General features: G+C 32.4%; 1 protein-coding gene across 1 annotated transcript in view; it reads left to right on the top strand.

The window, feature by feature from the left end:
- The window catches only part of LOC129224130 (mediator of RNA polymerase II transcription subunit 13-like), a 154,143-nt gene that overhangs the window by 112,317 nt on the left and 20,170 nt on the right, over positions 1 to 21,656 (top strand). Inside the window, exons 12-20 of the mRNA XM_054858545.1 lie at positions 474 to 558; positions 2,749 to 2,933; positions 4,109 to 4,332; positions 6,042 to 6,877; positions 8,858 to 9,022; positions 11,118 to 11,215; positions 13,719 to 14,028; positions 16,606 to 16,761; positions 19,474 to 19,718. Of these exons, the coding sequence (XP_054714520.1) occupies positions 474 to 558; positions 2,749 to 2,933; positions 4,109 to 4,332; positions 6,042 to 6,877; positions 8,858 to 9,022; positions 11,118 to 11,215; positions 13,719 to 14,028; positions 16,606 to 16,761; positions 19,474 to 19,718 (2,304 nt within the window). The remainder of the gene's footprint in view (positions 1 to 473; positions 559 to 2,748; positions 2,934 to 4,108; positions 4,333 to 6,041; positions 6,878 to 8,857; positions 9,023 to 11,117; positions 11,216 to 13,718; positions 14,029 to 16,605; positions 16,762 to 19,473; positions 19,719 to 21,656) is intronic.

Below are 21,656 nucleotides of genomic sequence, written 5' to 3'. Positions count from 1 at the left end.
TATATATATATGTTATCTCAGGACATTGATTTTTATATATTAAGATTATAGATGCAGTTTGATTTATGTATTTATTTTTGAACTAATTTTCTTCTACATTTTGGAACTATTTAATATTGAACTGTACTGTATCAGTCCATGAGTGTTTGTAAAATAGTTTAAGACTTTTCATTGTTTTAAATGTATTTCCCTGAAATAGCAAAGGTAAATTTGTTTAGCAGTAAAAAAGAATAAGAGTTCTTTTGATGTGGGTGGTGAATTATTTATATAAAGAGAAATATTTTCTGTACGTCCATAAAAATTATAATTTTCTTAACTGCTTGGTAAACACCTTTTAAAATGAGTGGAACAAAAAAAAAATGAATAAATAAAACTTGATAAAATTATTTTTCAATGCTATCTTTCTAATGTCTTATACTTTGAATAAATATTTATGTAGAAAAAATGATTTTGAATGTTTAAAATTTGTTTAGTTTCAAGCTCCTTCTACACCAACATCAAGCAAATTGTGTGGTACACCCGAAGAACCCTTTTCAGGGAAAGGCAAAGGGAATTCTTGTTCCTCAGGAATTTTAGGTATTATGCTGTTTAAACATGATTCTGTAAAAAAAATTTTTTAGTCTGGTGTCCTGGAACGTAATTGGGTTATTTCCACAGGTTTGCTCAATTGGGCGACTGACATTTTTACAGCAAAACAGTGTGTATTTTGCAACGTTCAACACAAAATATAAGTTGTGCAAACAATCTTTTCTCCTGGATTATTGTACTTTTTTAAATTCAGCTTAAAAAATGCAATAACCCAGGAGAAAAGATTGTTTGCAAAACCTATTTTTTGCATTGAATGTTGCAAAATACACACTATTTTGCTCTAAAAATGTCAGTCAGTTACCGGTGGAATTGCGCAATTATAATTTATAACTAAATGACACCAGCCCAACATATACAAGATGTTGTATATGTTGTGAGAAGTTAATGGATACAATGTGAAATGTACTGATAAGATTATTAGATATTCAACACAAATCCCTATTAAAGTAATTTAATGAAAAATAATAAATATGAATAAAGTAAATCTCATTAAAATAAAGTGATTAGATCAATAATTGTTTTTTTTTATGAATGATGTTTGGTAAAATAATCTTTGATTTATCACTGAAATATATAATTTTTTTTTTTTTTTTTTGGCTTTATGTTGATTGTAATATTTTTAATTTGAGTTTAATCAATTATATAAGAACAGGCTAGTCTTTGCTTCTTTTTCTCATTTATGAATGTGAATGAAACTGTCTCATAATTTTTGCAGTTGGGTCATGGACATAAACATGAATATACTTATCTTACAAACAATATCTTACCTTGTGATTCATTCTGATAGCATGGCTCTGAGTTAAAAATTAAAGAAAAGTATTTCACACAAAGGGAAACTTAATCTCTTTTTATCCAAATATTGTTTAAATTTTAAAATGTTTTATATTGCAAAGTGATTAAAGCCTGATTTGCTGTTTGTCTTGTTTGAAATGTCAGTCTGTATAGAAGCTAAAAAACAAAAAGTTTATACAGTTTTTGAAATTATATTTATGCTGGAATGAGTTTTATGTTTTAAAAAAGTCATATTAGAATGATTACCATTCTTTACGTAGTTTAGTGATGTTCACTATGGTTATATAATTATTTGTTTGAACAGTAACAAATTTGACGGAGTATTAAAAGTATTCCTGAAACTTTAAGAATGATTTTTTAAATTTTTATTTAACCAGTTTTAGCATTCTCTATAGAAATACAAAATCCATAATTTCTTCCCCTATAACTTAACATTATATTTCTCATCAACTGTATGTTATTTTGCGATATCATCAGTTCTGATTCTACATGAGTGTTGAATTTAACTTACCCAATGAGAAAATTTTATTTACTTTGCTCCTTGTTAATTTGACCAGGATTCTTACGTGGTCTTGCTTCTTTCAGCTACTAAGAATCAAAATATTGTTTGTTAAAGTAATAATTCAAAATTTAAAAGGGGGTAAAAACTTTTGCAATAGTTTTTGAACATTCTTTGGTTTATATCAATTTGCCTCGTTCAAGCATATCAAGTCAACTTTGAAAATGTTAAAATTAGACGAGTAATGTGCTTTCATGCATTTTCTAGTTTGATTTGTTATGGGTAAAATAACTTCCTATACTATTTTTCTGGTAATTTATTGTTTTATGACATGCTTAACCCCTTGCCGTGCTGGGGTGTGCAATATTAACGCGACGAAACTATTAAAACCAACTCATTTATTTTGCCCGGAATACATTTTGTTTCTCTCTTTATACACTAGATGGCAGCACCAGTCCATTTTAAATGTAATTGCAGCTTTTAAATGTAGTTGCAGAGATGCAGAAAGGAAATTCGGTTTTACTGTCCAGATTGTGACGTTGGCCTCTATATCTCGTGCTTTGAAATTTAACACACAAGAAAAATTTACTAATATTTTTTTATATTGCACAAAAGGTTAATAAAATCCTATTTTAATATTTAAAAGACGTACTTCTTAAATTTTCGCTGCTTGCATGGGCTCGCTTGTTGGCTTTTCATAACATTTTTTAAAATTTTAAAATTTCAATCTAAAAAATGTCAAAAATTAAAAATTGAATGCAAATGTTTTTTGTACACTTATTTTTATGTAATTTTCTTAATTAAAAAAAATAGGCACTTTTATGACCGTTTTCTTGAAAATTATTCGATCGTTAAGGGGTTAATTCAAGTCCTTTCAATTTTAGGCGTGGCAGAACTTACGAGGATGTTTCCTACACCACCCTCCTTAGAACATAATACGGCTCCTTCCCCTTCCTTATGTGGCAGTGACTTGACTACTCTTGATGGTTCTGACTGCTGTCGTGATAAAACAGATATGGACGGTGGATGTAGTCCATATTATGAACCTGTAAAAGTAAGCTTTTGTTTATTTTATTGACTTTTAATTCATCTCATAAATGTTGCATTATGGTGATCAATGTAATGTGTATTTTAATTTCATGTACTTTGTGTTCACCACTGGGTTGCCACGCCACAGGAAAACCTGGAAGAAAAAATGGGGGGGGGGGGGAATACAGGCAGTCCTTAAACAGGGTAAATCCAGGGAATTTCAAAAAAATTCCTTAAAAACCTGGATAGTGCAGGGAATTTTACTTTTTAAAGCAATTGCAGTTGCAAAAATTGTGCCCCAAATTTAAACTTAAATAAAATTTTAAAAAAGGTAAATTTTTCTTTAATGTTTTTTTTAAAGTAAATAACTAAAAGTTCATACTCAAAAGCAAAAATTACTTGATATTTTATTTGACTTGCATCTTGAATTTTACTCTAATTTAATTTAGAAAGCGTGACATTAGTCACCAGTATATTAATTTGTCCTGCTTAACTTTTGTATTTTCAGGGTGAAGCAATGAATGGTTGAGAGAAATCTTTTTTTTCTTTCTTTTTAAATAAAAAATAAGATATGAATTTCAGTCAGTCCCTGCTATTATTTCAGTTTTAGTAGTTTTTCCCCTTTAGAGAAAATATCAGGATATTATGTTCTTATGCAAATACAGTGAAATCCCTTTGCAGCAAACTTCAATGGACCGCAAATGTTGTTCGTTGTAATGGAAATTTCGTTGTAATGAAATTCAAGCTATGTAACAGAAATTAAATCATGACTGAAAATTGATTTTGTTGAAACGGGAATTACCTTTCATTATAACAGAATTTCACTATATCAGTGTTCATTCGTTTAATACTGCAAATTCATATAGGAAAAACATGGGGAATTTTCCCCCAGAATTGAGTTACAATCCTGGTTCACCTTTCTATTTCCATTTATTCACTTATTTTCATCTAGCCAATCACTGAATCATAACAGGTTTAAAATTTAACGTGTACGTTATATTTTAAGCAAAATGGTTTTGCTTTAAATATTTTATGCATTAGTTTTAGCATTTTTTTGTTGCATTGTAGGAGAAAATTCATTCCGTTTTAATTAGAACTTTTTCTTTTTCTGTGAATCATCATTTTAATATTTTGACTTTGAGATGTTTCTAGGTTGTTGAATTAAGAAATAGTAATGATGTTATTGCTGTTATTTTCTAGGACTGGTCATTTGTATATAAACTACCCCTACAGTACAAATTTATTGGCTCCAAAAGGTACGCTCCTCTCACCACATTATCAAGTCAACTTCAGCCTCTCAACCTATCCACAGAACATGTCTACAAACCTTCTTGGACGAACAATGCTCCATCTTCAACCCTTCCTGCCAACAATGCATTGCCTAGCTCCCAGATGCACACAGAAAGGTTACCAGCTAATTCTAAGTGAGTGCACTTCAACTTGTTTTAAATATTATATTTACAACTAGTGGTACCCGCATGGCTTTGCCCGTAGTTGAAAATTAAAAGGTCATTCGGTTCGCCTGTATATTTACAAATAATGGATGACGAATTTCTCGCCAATTGGCTATGTTCATTCGCTCTCCCATTCCACGTCATGATAATTTCGTAATTTATTTGTCCATCTTATGATAATTTTGCTCCGGAAAATGTTCTTAAAATTGAAATAGAAAAAGAACCACATCGAATTTTCGAAAAATCGCTTCGAGGTGCACATCCCCATGCTACAAACTAACTTTGTGCCGAATTTCATGAAAATCAGCCGAACGGTCTAGGCGCTATGCGCGTCACAGAGATCCGGACAGAGGACATTCAGCTTTATTATTAATAAAGTAAAGATAAGTTAAAGTAAAAAATAAGTAAAAAGCATTATATTTTCATATTATGTATTGCCAGAAATGTTTTGTTTTTCCTGGAAAATGTTCTTGAAGCATTTTTCAACACATTAATTATGCGTAAGTATTTTGTTGGGCGAAGGAAAAGTAAGTAAATTTTATCCAAACAGATTTAAGTCTGATGCTTCTTGCATTTGATTTTTTGTATTTTTATTGCTTGATAGGTTTGTTTTTAAAGTTCAAAGGTATAATCCTCCAGACTTTTGTCTGGATTTTAAACTTTTTAAAATTTATTTATTCATTTTTTTATTATGTTTTATTTATTTATTTATTTGTTTTGAGAAAATTTTAAACTTTTAACCACTTGAAAAATTTTAAATTTTGCATATTGTTTTCCCTTTTTATAAACGTGGTAGCCTTCACCAATATTGTTCTCTAAATTTCGCCAATCTTTTCTGCCAGTTTCTTGAAAAGAATCTTTAGTGAGCTTCTAAGTTTGCACAGAATGATGATAGATGATCAGGAATTTGTTGTATTTTTTTGTAGCAAACCTTGATGTATAGCATCAGAATTACTCTTCATCATTTATTGAATTTTCAAAAAGTATTTCTGAATATCGTTCGAGTTTATTATGTATTATCTGACTTTTTGTGATTATTGCACTCTCATGCCTGCAAATAAATCAAGTTCTTTATTATTCTATACAATTGTATTAAATTATACTTTTCAGTACTTTACAAAAACCTAAAATTAAAATCTTTGCTTTTAAATTTTGACAGGTATGGTATATATGTATACAGACATATATATATATATATATATATATATATATATATATAATATACTTAGTTTAAAGTTTCTTTTGCTCAGAAGCTTTTTTTTTTTTTTTTTAAATCTAGATTTGTGAACTTTTTTTTTTTTTTTCAAACCACCTGTGCATACATTTCTGTGGATCATATTCCTGTATTACATTTTTCATATATCAATAATTTAGAAAAATTTCTTATTGTTCTCAATTATGCTGAAAGTAAAGGATTGTGAGAGGTTTGTTTACCTGATAAAATGTGAATATTTTAATGGAATGCCTTTCCTTATTGCATTTGAATAAAGAACATATAAATGCGAATACTGTGCTTTTATATGCTCTTTAAGAAAATGCAACAAGGAAAGTTTTGTGTTGCAAGTATGCACATACTTGCCTCACAAAATTTCCTGTTGATGTGTAAGTCTCGATGATTTGTGTGCTTAAAAAATACTTTTTATTCTTATGTACTCACGTCACATTGCAATTCCTTGCAGTTCTCAATTTTCAATGATGATAGTGAACGAGCAAGGAGAACGAATGGTGCCGCCCATGTTTTCCGTGGAACCTCCCATCGATCAACGAACTCTGCCCGTGAACTATGAATTGCAAAGTCCTGCATCTAGTGCCTCGTCCTACTTGAACAAACACTTGAATTCTGTGGACAGTAGCGGCACGACTTCCTCGATACCAGAGGCGCACAGTCTGCTGGTGAATCTCGTGATAGCCGACTCCATGCTCAATTTATTCAAGGACCATAATTTCTCCAGTTGTACTCTTTGCGTTTGCAACATGAACACCAAAGGCGCGGATGCGGGCATCAACTTGCCGAGCAGCCTGATACCCTCGGGCACAGACGAGCCGCAGTACAAGTGCACGTGCGGCTTCAGTGCGGTGGTCAACCGCCACCAGAGCCACCGGGCGGGTATCTTCTACGAGGACGAGCTCGACATAACGGGCCACCGCTACGAAACGTTCTTCGGCAGGAAGAGCCTCTCGCTCGTCGAGAGCGCTTCCTCCAAGAAGGCGGAACAGAGCTGCGAGGAGGAGGCGGCAAACGCTCAAGTGGACCTCGTGCCGCATTCTGTCGTGGACCTGATCAAAGTGCAGTGCTCGCACGTGTGCTCGACGTTCTCGCTGTTCCACAAAGCGGAACAGTTCCGCAGCTCGGACCAGTGCTACCTGCATTGCAATGCCCTCGAAATGTCCGACGGCTGCGAAGTTTGCTTCCTCGCCTTGGACACGGGTAGACAAGCCGTCGACAACATAAATAACAACAAAATGGACGAAAGTTTGAAGTCTTCCTGCCTTCATAAGTGGCCTTATCTAGCAGGTTAGATTCTTTTTCTCTTTCTTTATTAAGGGAGTCAAATATTGCTGTGTTTTTTTGTTGCTTTATTAACTGCGAAACAAAAAAATATCGGATATGCTACACTTTTATTGTCATACTAGTGGCACCCGCACGGCTTCGCCCGTATTAGAAAAATTAAAGGTCTTTTGGTTCGCTTGTATGTTTACAAATAATGTATGGTGAATTTTCTCGCCAATTGGCTTGTACCGACGTTACGGTTCCACGTTATGATCATTTCGTATCTCGCCAATTGGCTTGTGCCCATGTTACGGTTCCACGTTACGATAATTTCGTAATTTATGATAGTTTTTTTTTTCTTAAAATTGGAATAAAAAAAGAACCACATCGAATTTTCGAAAAATCGCTTCGAGGTGCACACCCCCATGCTACATACTAACTTTGTGCCAAATTTCATGAAAATCGGCCGAACGGTTTAAGCGCTATGCGCGTCACAGACATCCTATGGACATCCTACAGACATCCTCCAGACATCCTCCGGACAGAGAGACTTACTGCTTTATTATTAGTAAAGATATGACATATTAATTTTTCTTCAAAGTTGTTCGTAATTGAGCAGCAGGGTTTAAGCTGGGTTCAAAAGTTCTTTAGCATAAAAGATAAAATTGAGGGGAAAATGTTAGCAAAATGCTAAAAATGTTACACATTCTCATAGATTTATGTATGCCTCAGTGTGTTTCATCTCCAGTTGAAAATATAATTCATATTTCATTTGTGACATCCTTGAAGAAATAAGTACAACAGCAATTTTTTTTAAAACATAAAATAAAAAAAGAAAACAGGATTGGTGTTTAGAACGTTGCAGTCCCCTCTTCCTAATAAAGCAGTTTTTGGGGGGACATAATGCTGGATAAGACTAATAGTTATTGAACTTAATTGTAGCTTAAACATCTTAGCTAAGATTTTTAAAAGATTAAGTTGATTATCGCCATGCACGCTTCCTCTCTAGGATCATACATTTCTTCTTTATTTAAAAAACGAATTTATTTTTTATTTGAGCAAAAAAGAGAAAATGCATTGCTTAATTTTCGCAATTTAGATAGTGTTTTTGCATTTTGCGAAAAATGCGACCGTAGCGGAAACCCTGTTGAGCAGTTTTGGAACTTGGTTTCGATTGTGATTGTTTTTTTTCTTCTTCTTCCTAATGAGAACCCCCAAAAATGTCAAGTTTAACTCTTTGTGTAACAGGGTAATATGATCACTAGTGTCTGGATTTTGCGGATTAAAGGCTAAAATTTGTACTGTAAAAATTACATTTCTCACTTTAAAATTTTTCTTTCCTTGTGTTAAGCAAATTCATTCAGGATGAGCTGTTCAAGTAACACTAAAAAAGAAATTTAAATGATACGCATTATATTATTATTATTATTTAAAAAAATATTTCCATTCACTTGTGATACTCGTACTTAAGTCTTAATGATATGAAGCTTGCTAATACAAGGACTGTTTTGAAAAATTGTTTCTAATGGGGGTCACTTACGGTCCCTGTGACCTCCCAAAAAACTTCCTTATTTGGTAAATCCTGTCTGACCATTCGGCAAATTTGGAGACGGTATTGCAATATTGAAACTATTTGTTTTCATTTTTGTTTTATTTATTATTTTTTCCTTTGGAGAAATGCCTAATGTTTCTTCTTATAAAATATAGATACGCATGCATGCTTACATTTTATCCTGTAAATAAAATACAGATTTTGATTGGATAAATTCAGAATTCCCCCCTTCCCAGAAAATTACGTTCAAGTGCTTGTGGTTTCTAATGCTACAAACTACGGCTATTCTTGAAATTGAAATCCTAGATTGTTTTTAATATAAATAGTTGAAGTTTTTCTTTATTTCCGTTTGTTGTGTGTGATAATTACTGTCAAAAGGAAAAAGTCCACTTTAAAGTTTGTGTACCATTTTGTATTCTCCGGTTTGATTTTTGTGTTCGATATTTTTTCAGCTAAAGTGCCAGTGAGCAATTTAGAAATAGTCCACCTACTACGGTCATTGCAACCTGTTCTTCAAGAAGCCGTGCAACAGAGGCGCCATCAGAAACTTTGGGAAGTCACATATCCAGTTCTAGGTCCACTAACATGGAGGCAGTTTCATCGACTTGCAGGAAGAGGTATTGAATCTTGTATCCTATATATTTTGTGTGTGTGTGTGTTTTATTAGATTTTTTATTATTCTACATATCTGCATAATGCTGCCATGGGCGAGTAAAGGGCAGTAACTGCATTTTTTCTTTTGTTTTTTATTTTTTTGCATTTTGGTCGTCTATTATTTGTTAGCTTTATCGTACAAGCAGGGGTCGAAGTGGTCCTATATATCCTATATTTCCTATATTTTCAAAAAAAGTATGAAAATCGTCCTATATTTCCTATATTTTTGGAAAATGTTCTATATTTCCTATATTCCTGTTTTTTTTATTCAATTTATTTTTTTAAAGCAACAGTAAATAAACTGACTTCGGATTTTTCGTCGAAAGTACGTGTGCAAACGAATTTCAAATTAAAAAACGCAACTCACTAAATCCTGCAACAAGCATCTTCTCTCATTGGCCACAACAATATGACGTCACTGTAGTGGGTGGAGTTTCGAGAACGAATCCTGAAGTTGGTTTTAGAATTTTGCCTTTGGCAATAGCAGTTTGTTTTGTTTTCCAGCGTGGGTTTTTTCGGTTTTTGTTTTCACGGGTATATTTTTGTGTGCACATTTTCTGATCAGAATGTTCTAAAAGTCTTTTTGCAATCTTTTCTTTTGAGGAATTTTATAGAACGAAATATTTGTATATTTGTGCTACAAAGAATTGGTTATTTCCTGTTAGTTCTCAACACAAAGACAGTTTTTGTTTATTTATATAAGCTATGTTTGTGACACTTCTATCCCTGCAAAAATTGTGAGTTGCTGTGTTAATTATCAATAAATTTAACTTTTTTTTTTGTCTACAAAGTACACTTTTTTCAAAAATTATTCTTTCAACTTCAGGAAAGTCATTTCAGGTGTAAGTTATACTTTTGTTTGAGAGGTTTTTTTAAAACAAAATCATTGATAAAAATAAATTAATATGTATATATTATTTCTTTTTTCATAACGAAACTATTCATATAATGTGTCCTATATTTGTCCTATATTTTTTGTGGAAAATGTCCCATATGTGACAAGTCGATCACTTTTACCCCTGTACAAGCTTGCTTATTTAGTTTCCGCTAAAAAGAGTCTTGAATCCAACGTTCCTGTATTGTTAGTGTTGAATCTAAAACGCGTTGAAAATTCATTTCTGCAGATACTGCCATTTACTTGCTCACGTTAGTGCAATTGAACTTGTTTATAACGAGTGCGAAGGGACCACGATATTTGCTCGTTGTCAACAACTGCAGTTCATAAAATAAATCGTTTATTTTTAATATTTTTGTTCAGTACTAAATAAGTTAGTTTTTTTTCTGCAATCTGTCTCATCGTCTCTTTTTTGTTGTTCTCGAGGAACCTGTAGCCTGGAAAACATCGTCATTTCCATCCGTGGTTTCAAAAATAGTTTGTTTTGCATTTCCGAAGCCATTGATTATGTCGAGTACTGTTGTTCTCAGGATTTATGTTGAATTTATAACTGTCGGTCAAATTCAAAATGTTTATGGAATTTTCCCAAAAATAGGATAGTATTTTCTGAGTCAGAAATCAGCAAAAATGTTATGAAATGCAAAAATTTTGCTCGCTTTAAGCGGGGTTTGCTCTTTAAAAGCAAGTTATGCTCCCATACACTTAACATTGTACCAACCGAATCTATTTGATTTCCTCGCTAAATCGGAGTTCTCGTTAAATCAGGACTCTTTATAAGCGAGTTCGACTGTATAATGTAGTTTCTTCTGCTTCACATAGCATTTAATTTATGTTTAAGATAGTTTTCGTGTTAAAAAAAACAAAAAAAACCCTGTTTTCAAATGCAGGTTTACAAAATATATACATTGTACTGATGGCTAGAATTCTTGGTAGAACTAAGATATTTCTCTCCATTGTTTTTTCCCTTGAGCAGAGAAAGAATTCAAAAACTAATTAAATTGATTCTTATTGCAGCTTTAGGGGAAGCACTTAGAGAAAAAAATGCTCTTTGCTTTATCAAATAAAAATGTCTAACTACTATGCATTTTATTGTATTCTGTACTATGAAATTTATATTCATTTAGATCAAGTCTTTATACATTTTTCTTCTTGATTTTTTTCAGGCACGGAAGATCAGTGTGAGCCTCAGCCTATTCCTTCTCTCCTTGTGGGCTATGAGAAGGATTGGCTAGCATTGTCACCATTTGCCTTAAAATATTGGGTTTGTATTTTTTTTCGTAATAAAAGTAATCTTAATTTTTGATTATTTCCATAAAATACTTGGAGTAACTTTTCTGCTTTTTGGTAAATAGTAATGAAAATGTGTTATTCTATGCTTTTTGAAAATCGCATTAGGTTTCAATAGAAGTCCATTTGTGGCAATTAGTGTTTTGTACTGCTTTTCTTATTTATTGAATTAAGGTAAAATTTAATGTACCTTAATTTCTGGTAGAAACACCACATCAGCATCAGAGGTGGACCCAAGAAAAATTGCTTTGAAAAAAATAGTAAACTAAATTAAAATTGCATGTATGGTGTTCATAAGATGCTTAAAACATGCTTAATTTATATTTTGTTTATGAGGGCTGTTCAAGGTGCTTAATTTTGCTCAATGGTGCTTAAACATGTGTAATTTTCATTTTATGTACTAAAATGTACAATCTTATACATATAAAATCTGAGTATCTATCTATCTATCTATCTATGTCCAAGCTTCTTCTCCCGAACCACAGTGAACTGACCATCGAACCAGATATCGATGGATTCGTCATCTTTCCGTCTTCATGTTTGGCTATTTAACATAATCCTCTGATAATAATTAGCGGAGCTATCAATTAAAAACTATTAATCATGACTCTTAGATTTCAAAATCAAAACCCTATTTTTCGAAGGCTTTTCTCCATTCAAATTATTTTTCAGTGCTTCATCTCAACTTTCCGTCGATTGCTAATTTAACGTTTCATATTGTCTTTGTTTCGTGCGTGATTTTTTGAGGCTTTCCTCAATTCAAATAATTAAGTAATGTTTCTTTCGGGAGTATTCGACCTAAAATACTTTAGGGAATCATAACAAATACAATAAATGAAGCATTTAAGTTTTATTTCACGTCGTAAAGTAAATGAGTGATTTACATGCAATTTATTATTAGTTTGCATAGTACTGATTTAGAATGTGAATTTTCCTGTTTTCGTGTAATATAAACAATCTTGGCAAACACTTCCCACTGATATAAATCTTGGTGAGAAGATTTTGATAATGGGATTGTTTAATTCAAACAAGAGTACTACTTTTAGTCACAGAAATTGATAGAACAAGCAAAAAAAAAAAAAAAAAAAGACAAGGACCCAGAAAATAATTTTATTTTCCCAACAGTTATTTTTTAATTAATTTTTTAAAATATCCGATTTTTCAAACAAGCCGTGGTCTTTATACGTCACAAATGATGTACTTTGGCGCATCTTTCTATCGGCTTTCATTTTTTAGGTAGCCCGTGCAACGCCGGGCACGCAGCTAGTATATATCTTAAATTGTGCAAAATAGTGTGTGCAAAGTAAGTAAAAATTTAATGATCTGACAAGTTTTATTGTCCAAAAAGAAAAAGAAAAATCAAATTTTTCCTATAAATGACTATTTTATAGGAAAGCATTTGTTATGCAGCATCTGTTTTTTTTTTTTTTTTCATTTTGACTTAAAACTGACAACTTTTATTTACTTGGTTAAGGGGACACTGGACCTTGAAAACAAACTTTTTTAATTATTGATGGATTTGCATGAAATTTTAACCATATACTTTAAACACTAATACAAGCTTAATTATAAAATTTCACTAAAAAATTTCAATTAGAAGACCAATTATTTAAAAAAATGTAAATAACCTTAACAATAATTAACAAAACTTTGAAAAGTCCTTAGCGTAATTAATTTGATTTCACAACACTGAAACTTATTTTAAATCATTCTCTATACTATAATAAATAAAACAAAACTCACAAAATTGTCCTCATATTCAAATATTCAATATTTTGGAGTATGCTGGAGTATTCAATATTTTGGAGTATGCTAATTCATATTTTGGAGTATGCTGTTCAGTTTTGGTCGCCTTATCTGAAGAAAGATATTTTTGTATTGGAAAGGGTTCAAAGAAGGGTAACTAAATTAGTAAAGGGACTCTCAGATTTAGATTATGATACCAGACTTAATAGGCTTAACATGTATAGCCTGGAGCAAAGGAGAGTCAGAGGGGACATGATTCAGTTGTTTAAATTTATCAAAATGAAAGATGTAGATGGATTAAATTTTTGCGGGGAAAGCAGGACGAGGGGTCATTGTTTTAAGCTATTTAAATCTCAGGCTAACTTGGAAATCAGGAAAAACTACTACTTTAGCAGGGTTGTGGGCACTTGGAATAGCTTACCGGAAGAGGCGGTAATGAGCAAGGGAGTGGATAGCTTTAAGAGGGCCATTGATCTTCATTGGGGACTCATTAATTGACTAGGACCAGCCTAGCTGGGCCCAGTGCCTGTTGCTGGTCGTCACATTTGTATTTGTATATTCAAATAAATTAAAAAAATAAAAATTTCAAAAATTTGACAAAGATTTCTTCTTTTTGAACGTCCAGTGTCCCCTTAACTGGTTTTTCCATTATTAGGTGTTAAATACGTTAGAATGCAATATGCAGAAAATATGAACTTGAAAATTATAAATGAATTTTTATCTCTTTTCAGGACAAACTCCTTTTGGAGCCCTACACAACCAGCAGGGATATTGCGTACGTTGTCGTGGCTCCAGACAGTGATTTTGTTTTGACCCACATTAAAAAGTTTTTCAAAGAACTGAGCACGATATACGAGCTGTGCAAGCTGGGAAAACACTGCCCTATAACCAAAGTATTAAGAGACGGTATAATGAGGGTTGGGAAATCTACTGCGAAGAAACTGGCCGATGAGCCCGTTGATGATTGGTTTAGTCTCATTGGAGATGGACCAATTGCTAATAGACTTAAACTTTACGCTCAGGCCTGTCGTTATCATTTAGGTAATTATTTCTCCTTATTTATTTATTAGGTGTACTAATGTATTTCGTTTCATTCTTTATTTTGTTTTGTCTTCTTTACTAATAACAAAGCAGAAAGTCTCTCTGTCCGGAGGATGTCTAGATGTCTGGATGTCTGTAGGATGTATGTGACGCGCATAGCGCCTAAACCGTTCGGCCGATTTTCAGGAAATTTGGCGCAAAGTTAGTATGTAGCATGGGGGTGTGCACCTCGAAGCGATTTTTCGAAAATTCGATGTGGTTCTTTTTTTATTCCAATTTTAAGAAAAAAACTATCATAAATTACGAAATTATCATAACGTAGAACCGTAACATGGGCACAAGCCAATTGGCGAGAAAATTCACCATACATTATTTGTAAATATACAGACGAACCAAAAGACCTTTTAATTTTTCTATTACGGGCAAAGCCGTGCGGGTGCCACTAGTTACTAATAATAAAGCAGAAAGTCTCTCTGTCTGGATGAGACAGAGGATGTCTGGATGTCTGTAGGATATCTGTAGGATGTCTGTGACGCGCATAGCGCCTAGACCGTTCTGCCGATTTTCATGAAATTTGGCACAAAGTTAGTATGTAGCATGAAGGTGTGCACCTCGAAGCGATTTTTCAAAAATTCGATGTGGTTCTTTTTCTATTCCAATTTTAAGAACAAAAATATCATAAGATGGACGAGTAAATTACGAAATTATCATAACGTGGAACCGTATCATGGGCACAAGCCAATTGGCGAGATACGAAATTATCATAACGCGGAACCGTAAGATGGGTACAAGCCAACTGGCGAGAAAATTCACCATACATTATTTGTAAATATACCGGAGAACCAATAGAGCTTTTGATTTTTCTATTACGGGCAAAGCCGTGCGGGTATCACTAGTATTAAATATTAACAAACCTTTTTGTCAATTTTAAACTCCTGACGCAGAAGGAAGGGGTTATAAGTTTGACGTATCTCTGTGTCTGTGTGTGGTTGTAGCTGCTAAATGGATAAACCAATTTTGATAATTCTTTTTTTTTAACAGAACACTTGATTGAGTGTTTTTAGCTAGTTCTTGTCTTTATAAAACTGTAATTATCAGAGATATGAATTAAAAACTGAAAGTTAGCATCTTTTGCAATTTTGGAAAACTTACTACTTGCACATTTAATTAAAATATTAGCAGCAATCGAAAGAACGAAATTTTCTGGATCTGTTGGAATTTGTTTAAAGTTTCTAAGCTATATAGAACTTAAATTGTAACCCTGTTTTAAGCAGTTTTAAATACTATTCCAAGTCACTAACAAGGAAAGAAAGCTGAATGATTTAAAATTTTTGTCTGTTGTCAGTTTCTATTTGTTAACTGATAAAATACTTATAATTCAGTGTGATCTAAAGCTTTCAGAAGGATTTTTAAATTTCATCTTGATCCTGCTTTTGAAACCAGTAACTTTTAGTTGTGATTATCTTTCATTTTCCACGCTAGAAAAAATATAAATGTACGCATTTAAATTTTACATATATGTTCTGCCAGTGGCGTAGCTAGACCCGACTTTCGGGGGGGGGGGGTTACTTCTTATATATATATATATATATATATATATATATATATATATATATATATATATATATATATATATATATATATATATATATATATACATATATATATATATATATACATATACATATATATATATAAATATATATATATATATATATGTATATATATATATATACATATATATATATTTATATATATGTATATATATATATATATATAATATATATATATACATATATATATATATATATATACATATACATATATATATAAATATATATATATATATATATGTATATATATATATTTATATATATATATATATATATATATATATGTATATATATATATTTATATATATATATATATATATATATATATGTATATATATATATATATATATATATATATATATATATATATATATAATATATATATATATATATATATGTGTGTGTGTGTGTGTGTATAATCGCTTGGAATTTTTTCCTTTTCTTCTTTTTTTTTTCTTTCTCTTCTCTCTTCTTTTTCTCTTTTTTTTTGAGACTAACTTTTCGGGGGGGGGGGGGTTGTCCCCAAAACCCCCCCCTTAGCTACGCCCCTGTGTTCTGCCCCATAAGATTCACAACCACAAGCAGTCATGGTCTTTTTTTTTTTCAATTTTAATTTAATATCTTGTTGTGTGATACATACGTATTTTCTAATCTCTTTATATTTTTGTGGGGTCAGAAAATACATCTTTTTATTTTATTTTAGTGAAACCTTGTTAAGCTTTTCTAATCTAAATCATAATAACCTTAAGGTTTTCCAATAATAGTTAATAAGTAAGATAAACAAAACTTTCCATTTAAAAGTGGTTTTTGATTGTTCTGTGAAATAAATACTTATTTCAGTTCTTTTAGTTAGTTATTTTGTTTTCCCTCTAAATATTTTGATGTTCTTTACTTTTTGATTGATGCCTTTTCAAGTGCTATTCAACATAGTTAGATTTGTATTCTTACAAGAAAATTCTTTTAGCACCACATTTAGCAACACAGCCTCTTGATAGCAGTCTTTTAGAATCTCCTCCTGCTCTTAAAACTCCGGATAAACCTCCAACTGCTGCTTCGCCTAGAACAACATCAACAGGAGGAGAGAACATTGACAGAGAACCAGCATTTAAAACAGAACCTGGTATGTTCTAAAATTTAGTTCCTTTGTTGATTAAGTTTTATATAGAGCCACCTTTGACAGCTCGACAGTTTGCCTTTTGCGCAATTTGGTACAGCATACCTGCCAACCCTTCCGGATTTCCCGGAAGTTTTACGGATTTTTATGTCCTTTTCCGTTTTTCCGGTTATGAGCAAAATCTTCCGGATTTTTCACGTTTTGTAGGGAAAATAATTATCTCGCCAATTTTGGCGCTAACGGTACTTTTGTGGAACGCGGCACCGCGTTTTAGGCCAAGTAGCCAAGGAAAGGTTGCCGTAAGAGAATGGCACGAGAAGAAGCGGGGCAAGATTATGACGTCACTGAGTGATACAGCGCATGACTTCATCGGGATCCAATCAAAGCAAGCGTCGCGGCGGGCAACTAGGGGCACAATTTCGGCGCCAATTATCTTCTCATTCTCTCAATTCGAGCTGTTTTTGCTTCGTTCTTTTTTTAAGATGAGTAACAAATGTTATTTCCAAACTTTTAAAGAAAGCAATAAAAGTAATATTTACTAAACGAAAGTAATTTCAATTGATATGAAATTCATAACTAATATATTGTTAAATGTAAAGAGGGTAGGTGTCCTGTTTGATTTTATTTTGCGTTAAAATCTTGTGGATAAAAATAAAAAAATCTTCCGGATTTTTTTTCTCGGAGGTTGGCAGGTATGGTACAGTGAATAAATTTTTATGAATATTTTAATCATTATAATTCTCTACTAAAAATTTTCTGTATACAGTCGGACCTCGATGTAAGCAGGGACTGATTTACGGCAGGGCATTCGGGGCCCGGGGCACCAAAGGAAAGGGGAACACCAAATTTCTGTCATCATTTTTTTTTAGGCACCGGTGTTCGGGGCTTCTAACTAAAGGAAACAAAAAAATTTTGTCATTTGACAATTTTTTTTTAATTAAATGAAAGCATATTAGCCAATTGTTGTGGAGAACGATCATTTTCGCTATTGAAGAAAATTAAGTGTCCTTTGTGTACTCTCATTTCTGATGGTAAATTATCTTTATTAGCTCTATTATCACCAGAAGGAAGTTTGACCTAAAACTTGATTATGAGGACATTATAGATGAATTTACAACAAGAAAACAAAGGAGGAAATATATAAAGAATCATTGATGCGCAGAAAGCACATTATGATTTACCTTTACCATTTGTATCTTAGTTTTTCCGTCTGCGACTGTAAAAAAAATTTCTAACATGAAAACCATAAAATTATTTTAGATTTATGTATATTAAATAATTTCTTTGCAAAACATCTTAATTATTAACTTTTTTTTTTGTATGAAATCGATATTTTAAAGTTTTCTTTCTATCGAAATAATATCCAACACTTACCTTCATATTTTGTGTGTGTGGGGGGGGGGGGGCACCATATCTGTCAGTGCCCAGGGCACCCAGGTGTGTAAATCGGTCCCTGGATGTAAGGTCACCCCTCGGGACTTCACGAAACTGACTTAATAAGTGGGGTGACCTTATAACGGATTCATATACATTTATTGTGGAATAAGCATGGTTTTTCATTAATTCTTTGCAAAATCAGTTAATTAGGTTGTAATAGTTTCACCAATTTGAACCAATTAAAATTTTTGGAATCAATCAGAAATTTTGAAATATTTTTTTAAAACTTTCATTTATAATAAAGCTGCATACAAATATGCCCACTCAAAGAACTGACGTACAACTTACTGAAATTAAAATTATCATTAATACAGGATTGATGCCTTTTTTCTTTTAATTTAACCCCAGTGATTTCTAAGTATTTTCTGTAAAAAAGTGATATGTAAATGCTGAATGCTTGCTTTACTTCTTCATATTTAAGTATCACCCTCTAGGGACTGCTTTAAGAATTCGCCTCTGAGTCAAATGCGATAAAATCGTAAATTTGGCGAAGAAATTCGGATGTGACGAATTAATTGCCAAACAGAAAATTCTTAGAAATTTCCCCGGAAAAAAAACTCCCTGATCTTCGAAACATTGTCAAAAATTCAAAAGGGCAAAAAAAAAAAAAAAAAAAAAAATACTGGTGAATAAGTTTCTAATTTAATTTATCTGCTACATCTTGAAAGTATACGTAAGTGCTTGCATTTAATATTCTATAAAACTATACTTTGTTCTCTGATCAAATATTTCTACAGAAAAAAAAAAGAGAAAAACAAAAAACATTAAAATCAGGCAAAGTTAGTCTTTTGCTAAGACTTTTGACATTTGGCTAATACTTTCAAAATTTGGCCAATTTACTGGCTAGCAGTTCTAAATCCTTAGCATGGCCCCTGACTGTCGTAACACTCACTTTCTACTGCATCCTGTGCACTATATTCTACGTTAATAGGAAAACTGACTTTTCACTTTTTAAAGGATGGTATATTGGGAAAAATTCTTGGAAGTGAATCCGTTAGGCACCGAAATTGTTCAAAGAAATCAGACGAAAGTGATATTATAAGCGATTAATATGACCTATTTATGACCTGCCCATATCGTCGCCTCAGAGCAACAGTAGGATATCTTAGTGTTATTCCTGGGATAGATGTCTTAGTGTTGCTTTGAGGCGACGATATATCTGATAAGAATTCCTATTCGGTGAGCCAGGACTTAGTGACCTTATAAGCAGGTGACCTGATATTGAGGTCTGACTGCATTGCTCTTAAAAAAAAAGTTATTTATTTTGCATTGCTCTTTCAGATTCTAGACCAGATTCTGCATCTGCCAATGAGTGTGCCCCCTCGTCTACATCGTCATCTTCAGATTCGGCCGATTCGGAGGATTGTCAGCAAACTCCCACCATTGTCATTTATATTGTTGAACCTTTCACTCATGGAACGGCCGATGGAGATATTTATCGGTTGGCGAGCCTGGGGCTCATGCGTTCCTATACACACATGTTGCAATTTTTACCAGAGCATATAAAGAACAACATTCATTTGCAGGTACTTTTGTGTTTGAAAATTTGCAAATTGACTATAAATAAATATATAATGCATTATTTAAATACAGTAGACCCTCGTTTTACGTGGGGATTACGTTCCGTGGAAATGCCGCATAAATTGAAACCGCGTAAATTGAGACCTAATACTAGGGTTAAAATAGGGGTCTGAATCAGGGTTGGCAAAAACCCGGGTTTTTTTAAAAAAGCCCATGGACCCAGGGTTTTTTTTAAAAAAGCCCATGGACCCAGGGTTTTTTGGGTTTTTTTAAATGAAACCCAAAAAAACCCAACTAAAGCTGGGTTTTTTAAAAGAAATGTGGTTTTTTTTGTCTTTTTTTAGGGAAAATGTGGGGTACTTGTAGCATATTGTAGCGTAAGTATATGGACAAAGAACAAAAATGTCTTGGGGTAAAAAAAGCTGGAAAATTCAGCATTTTCTGAAGAAAAGTAAAAAAGACTACAAAGCCCAAATATAGTGAAGTTTCTGATTTTTTAGTTTCCATGATTACCAACAGTTAAGGCAAAGTTACTTCTCGAGTGATAAATCTTAATTACTACTTTTTTACTTTATTGTATTTCATTTTATTATGCAAAACTACTATAGAACCTCACGTCGTTTAAATCCCTTTTTACTGAATTCCAGCTTAATCAAGACATTTCTTTGAATTTTATGCTGCCCGTTTTTCTATTTCTATGTACAGAGTAAGAAATAATAAACTTTTTCGTAAGATAATGAAAATACTGTATATCCTATTCTGTTTTCTGTCCGACCGTTTGTAAAACCTGTTAATTTCTAAAAAATATACCTTGTTTATTCGAGATTTGTGACGTGTTGGTTTGCAGAAAATAATTCACATGAAAGCTTTTTAGCTTTTAGCTCGAGTAGGTACAATCTATAAATATTGAGAAAATCAGACGTGACAGGACTTAGTCAAGATAATTTGAGTTATTTTTGACCAGTTAAAGAAAAAAATTTAATATAATTATTTAAAATATTTGAAGCATTTTTTTAATGCCGTTAAGAGTTAAGAAATGCTATTAAAGTTCAAAATTCATTTTTATGTCCATTGTCTGTGGTGAAGAACAATTAAAAAAGGAGTTTAAATTGTAAAAGTATTTAAATTAATTAATTTTGAAAAAAAATTCTCAGAAAATTTTAAAAAACCCAAAAGTGGGCAAAATAATGGGTTTTTTTAAATGGGTTTTTTCAAAAAAAAAAAAAAACATTGGGTCCAACCCAATTGGGTCCAATCCGGCCAACCCTGGTCTGAATCCGTAGATAACAAAATAACTTCATTCTAGTGATGACTAATTGTATAATAAGTTTCATGTGTACTTATATCGATTTTTATGCACAACGTGCGTAAAGAAAGCATAAATTAATTTCGTGTTCTGTTTATAAAGAGGAGCTGGCTATGATAGTCTTTTGGCAGTCATTAAGAATTTTTCTCTGTAGTTCTTTGCAGAGCATTAACGTATCCATGATCACTTGTGTCGTTTCCATGATGGAATCTTCCTTCACTAACAAATCAGAAAGATCATTTCTATTGTCTAGGAATGGCTCAAAATTTTCAATGTGAACGTTTTTGGTTGTGTGTCACCGATGTGGGTATCCTCGTCGGTTTTGTCCTCCCTTTGTCACTCCTGAAAGCTCTTCTTCCAGTGAGTTCTGAACTGTGTGAGTTTAATAACTTTACTTCTGGAAAGAGTTCTGGAACCCATCGCATAAAATGTCTCCACTGGCCCAAGGTCGATGATTAGCATGCAAAATGCAGTTGATTATGCGTAATCTGCAATCTTTAGGAGTTTGGATTGTGAAAGAGGGGAAAATTTTATATGTTTGCAGTGCTGCATCCGCGTAAAACCGAAACTCATCCGTGTAAATTAAAATAAAGGTGTCAAATCTTAAACCGTGTATAATTGAAACCGCCTAAAATGA

Source organism: Uloborus diversus, chromosome 6 (genome assembly GCF_026930045.1).
Source record: "Uloborus diversus isolate 005 chromosome 6, Udiv.v.3.1, whole genome shotgun sequence".
Taxonomy (NCBI): Eukaryota; Metazoa; Arthropoda; class Arachnida; order Araneae; family Uloboridae; genus Uloborus; species Uloborus diversus.
This window is presented reverse-complemented; position numbering and strand designations above follow the sequence as displayed.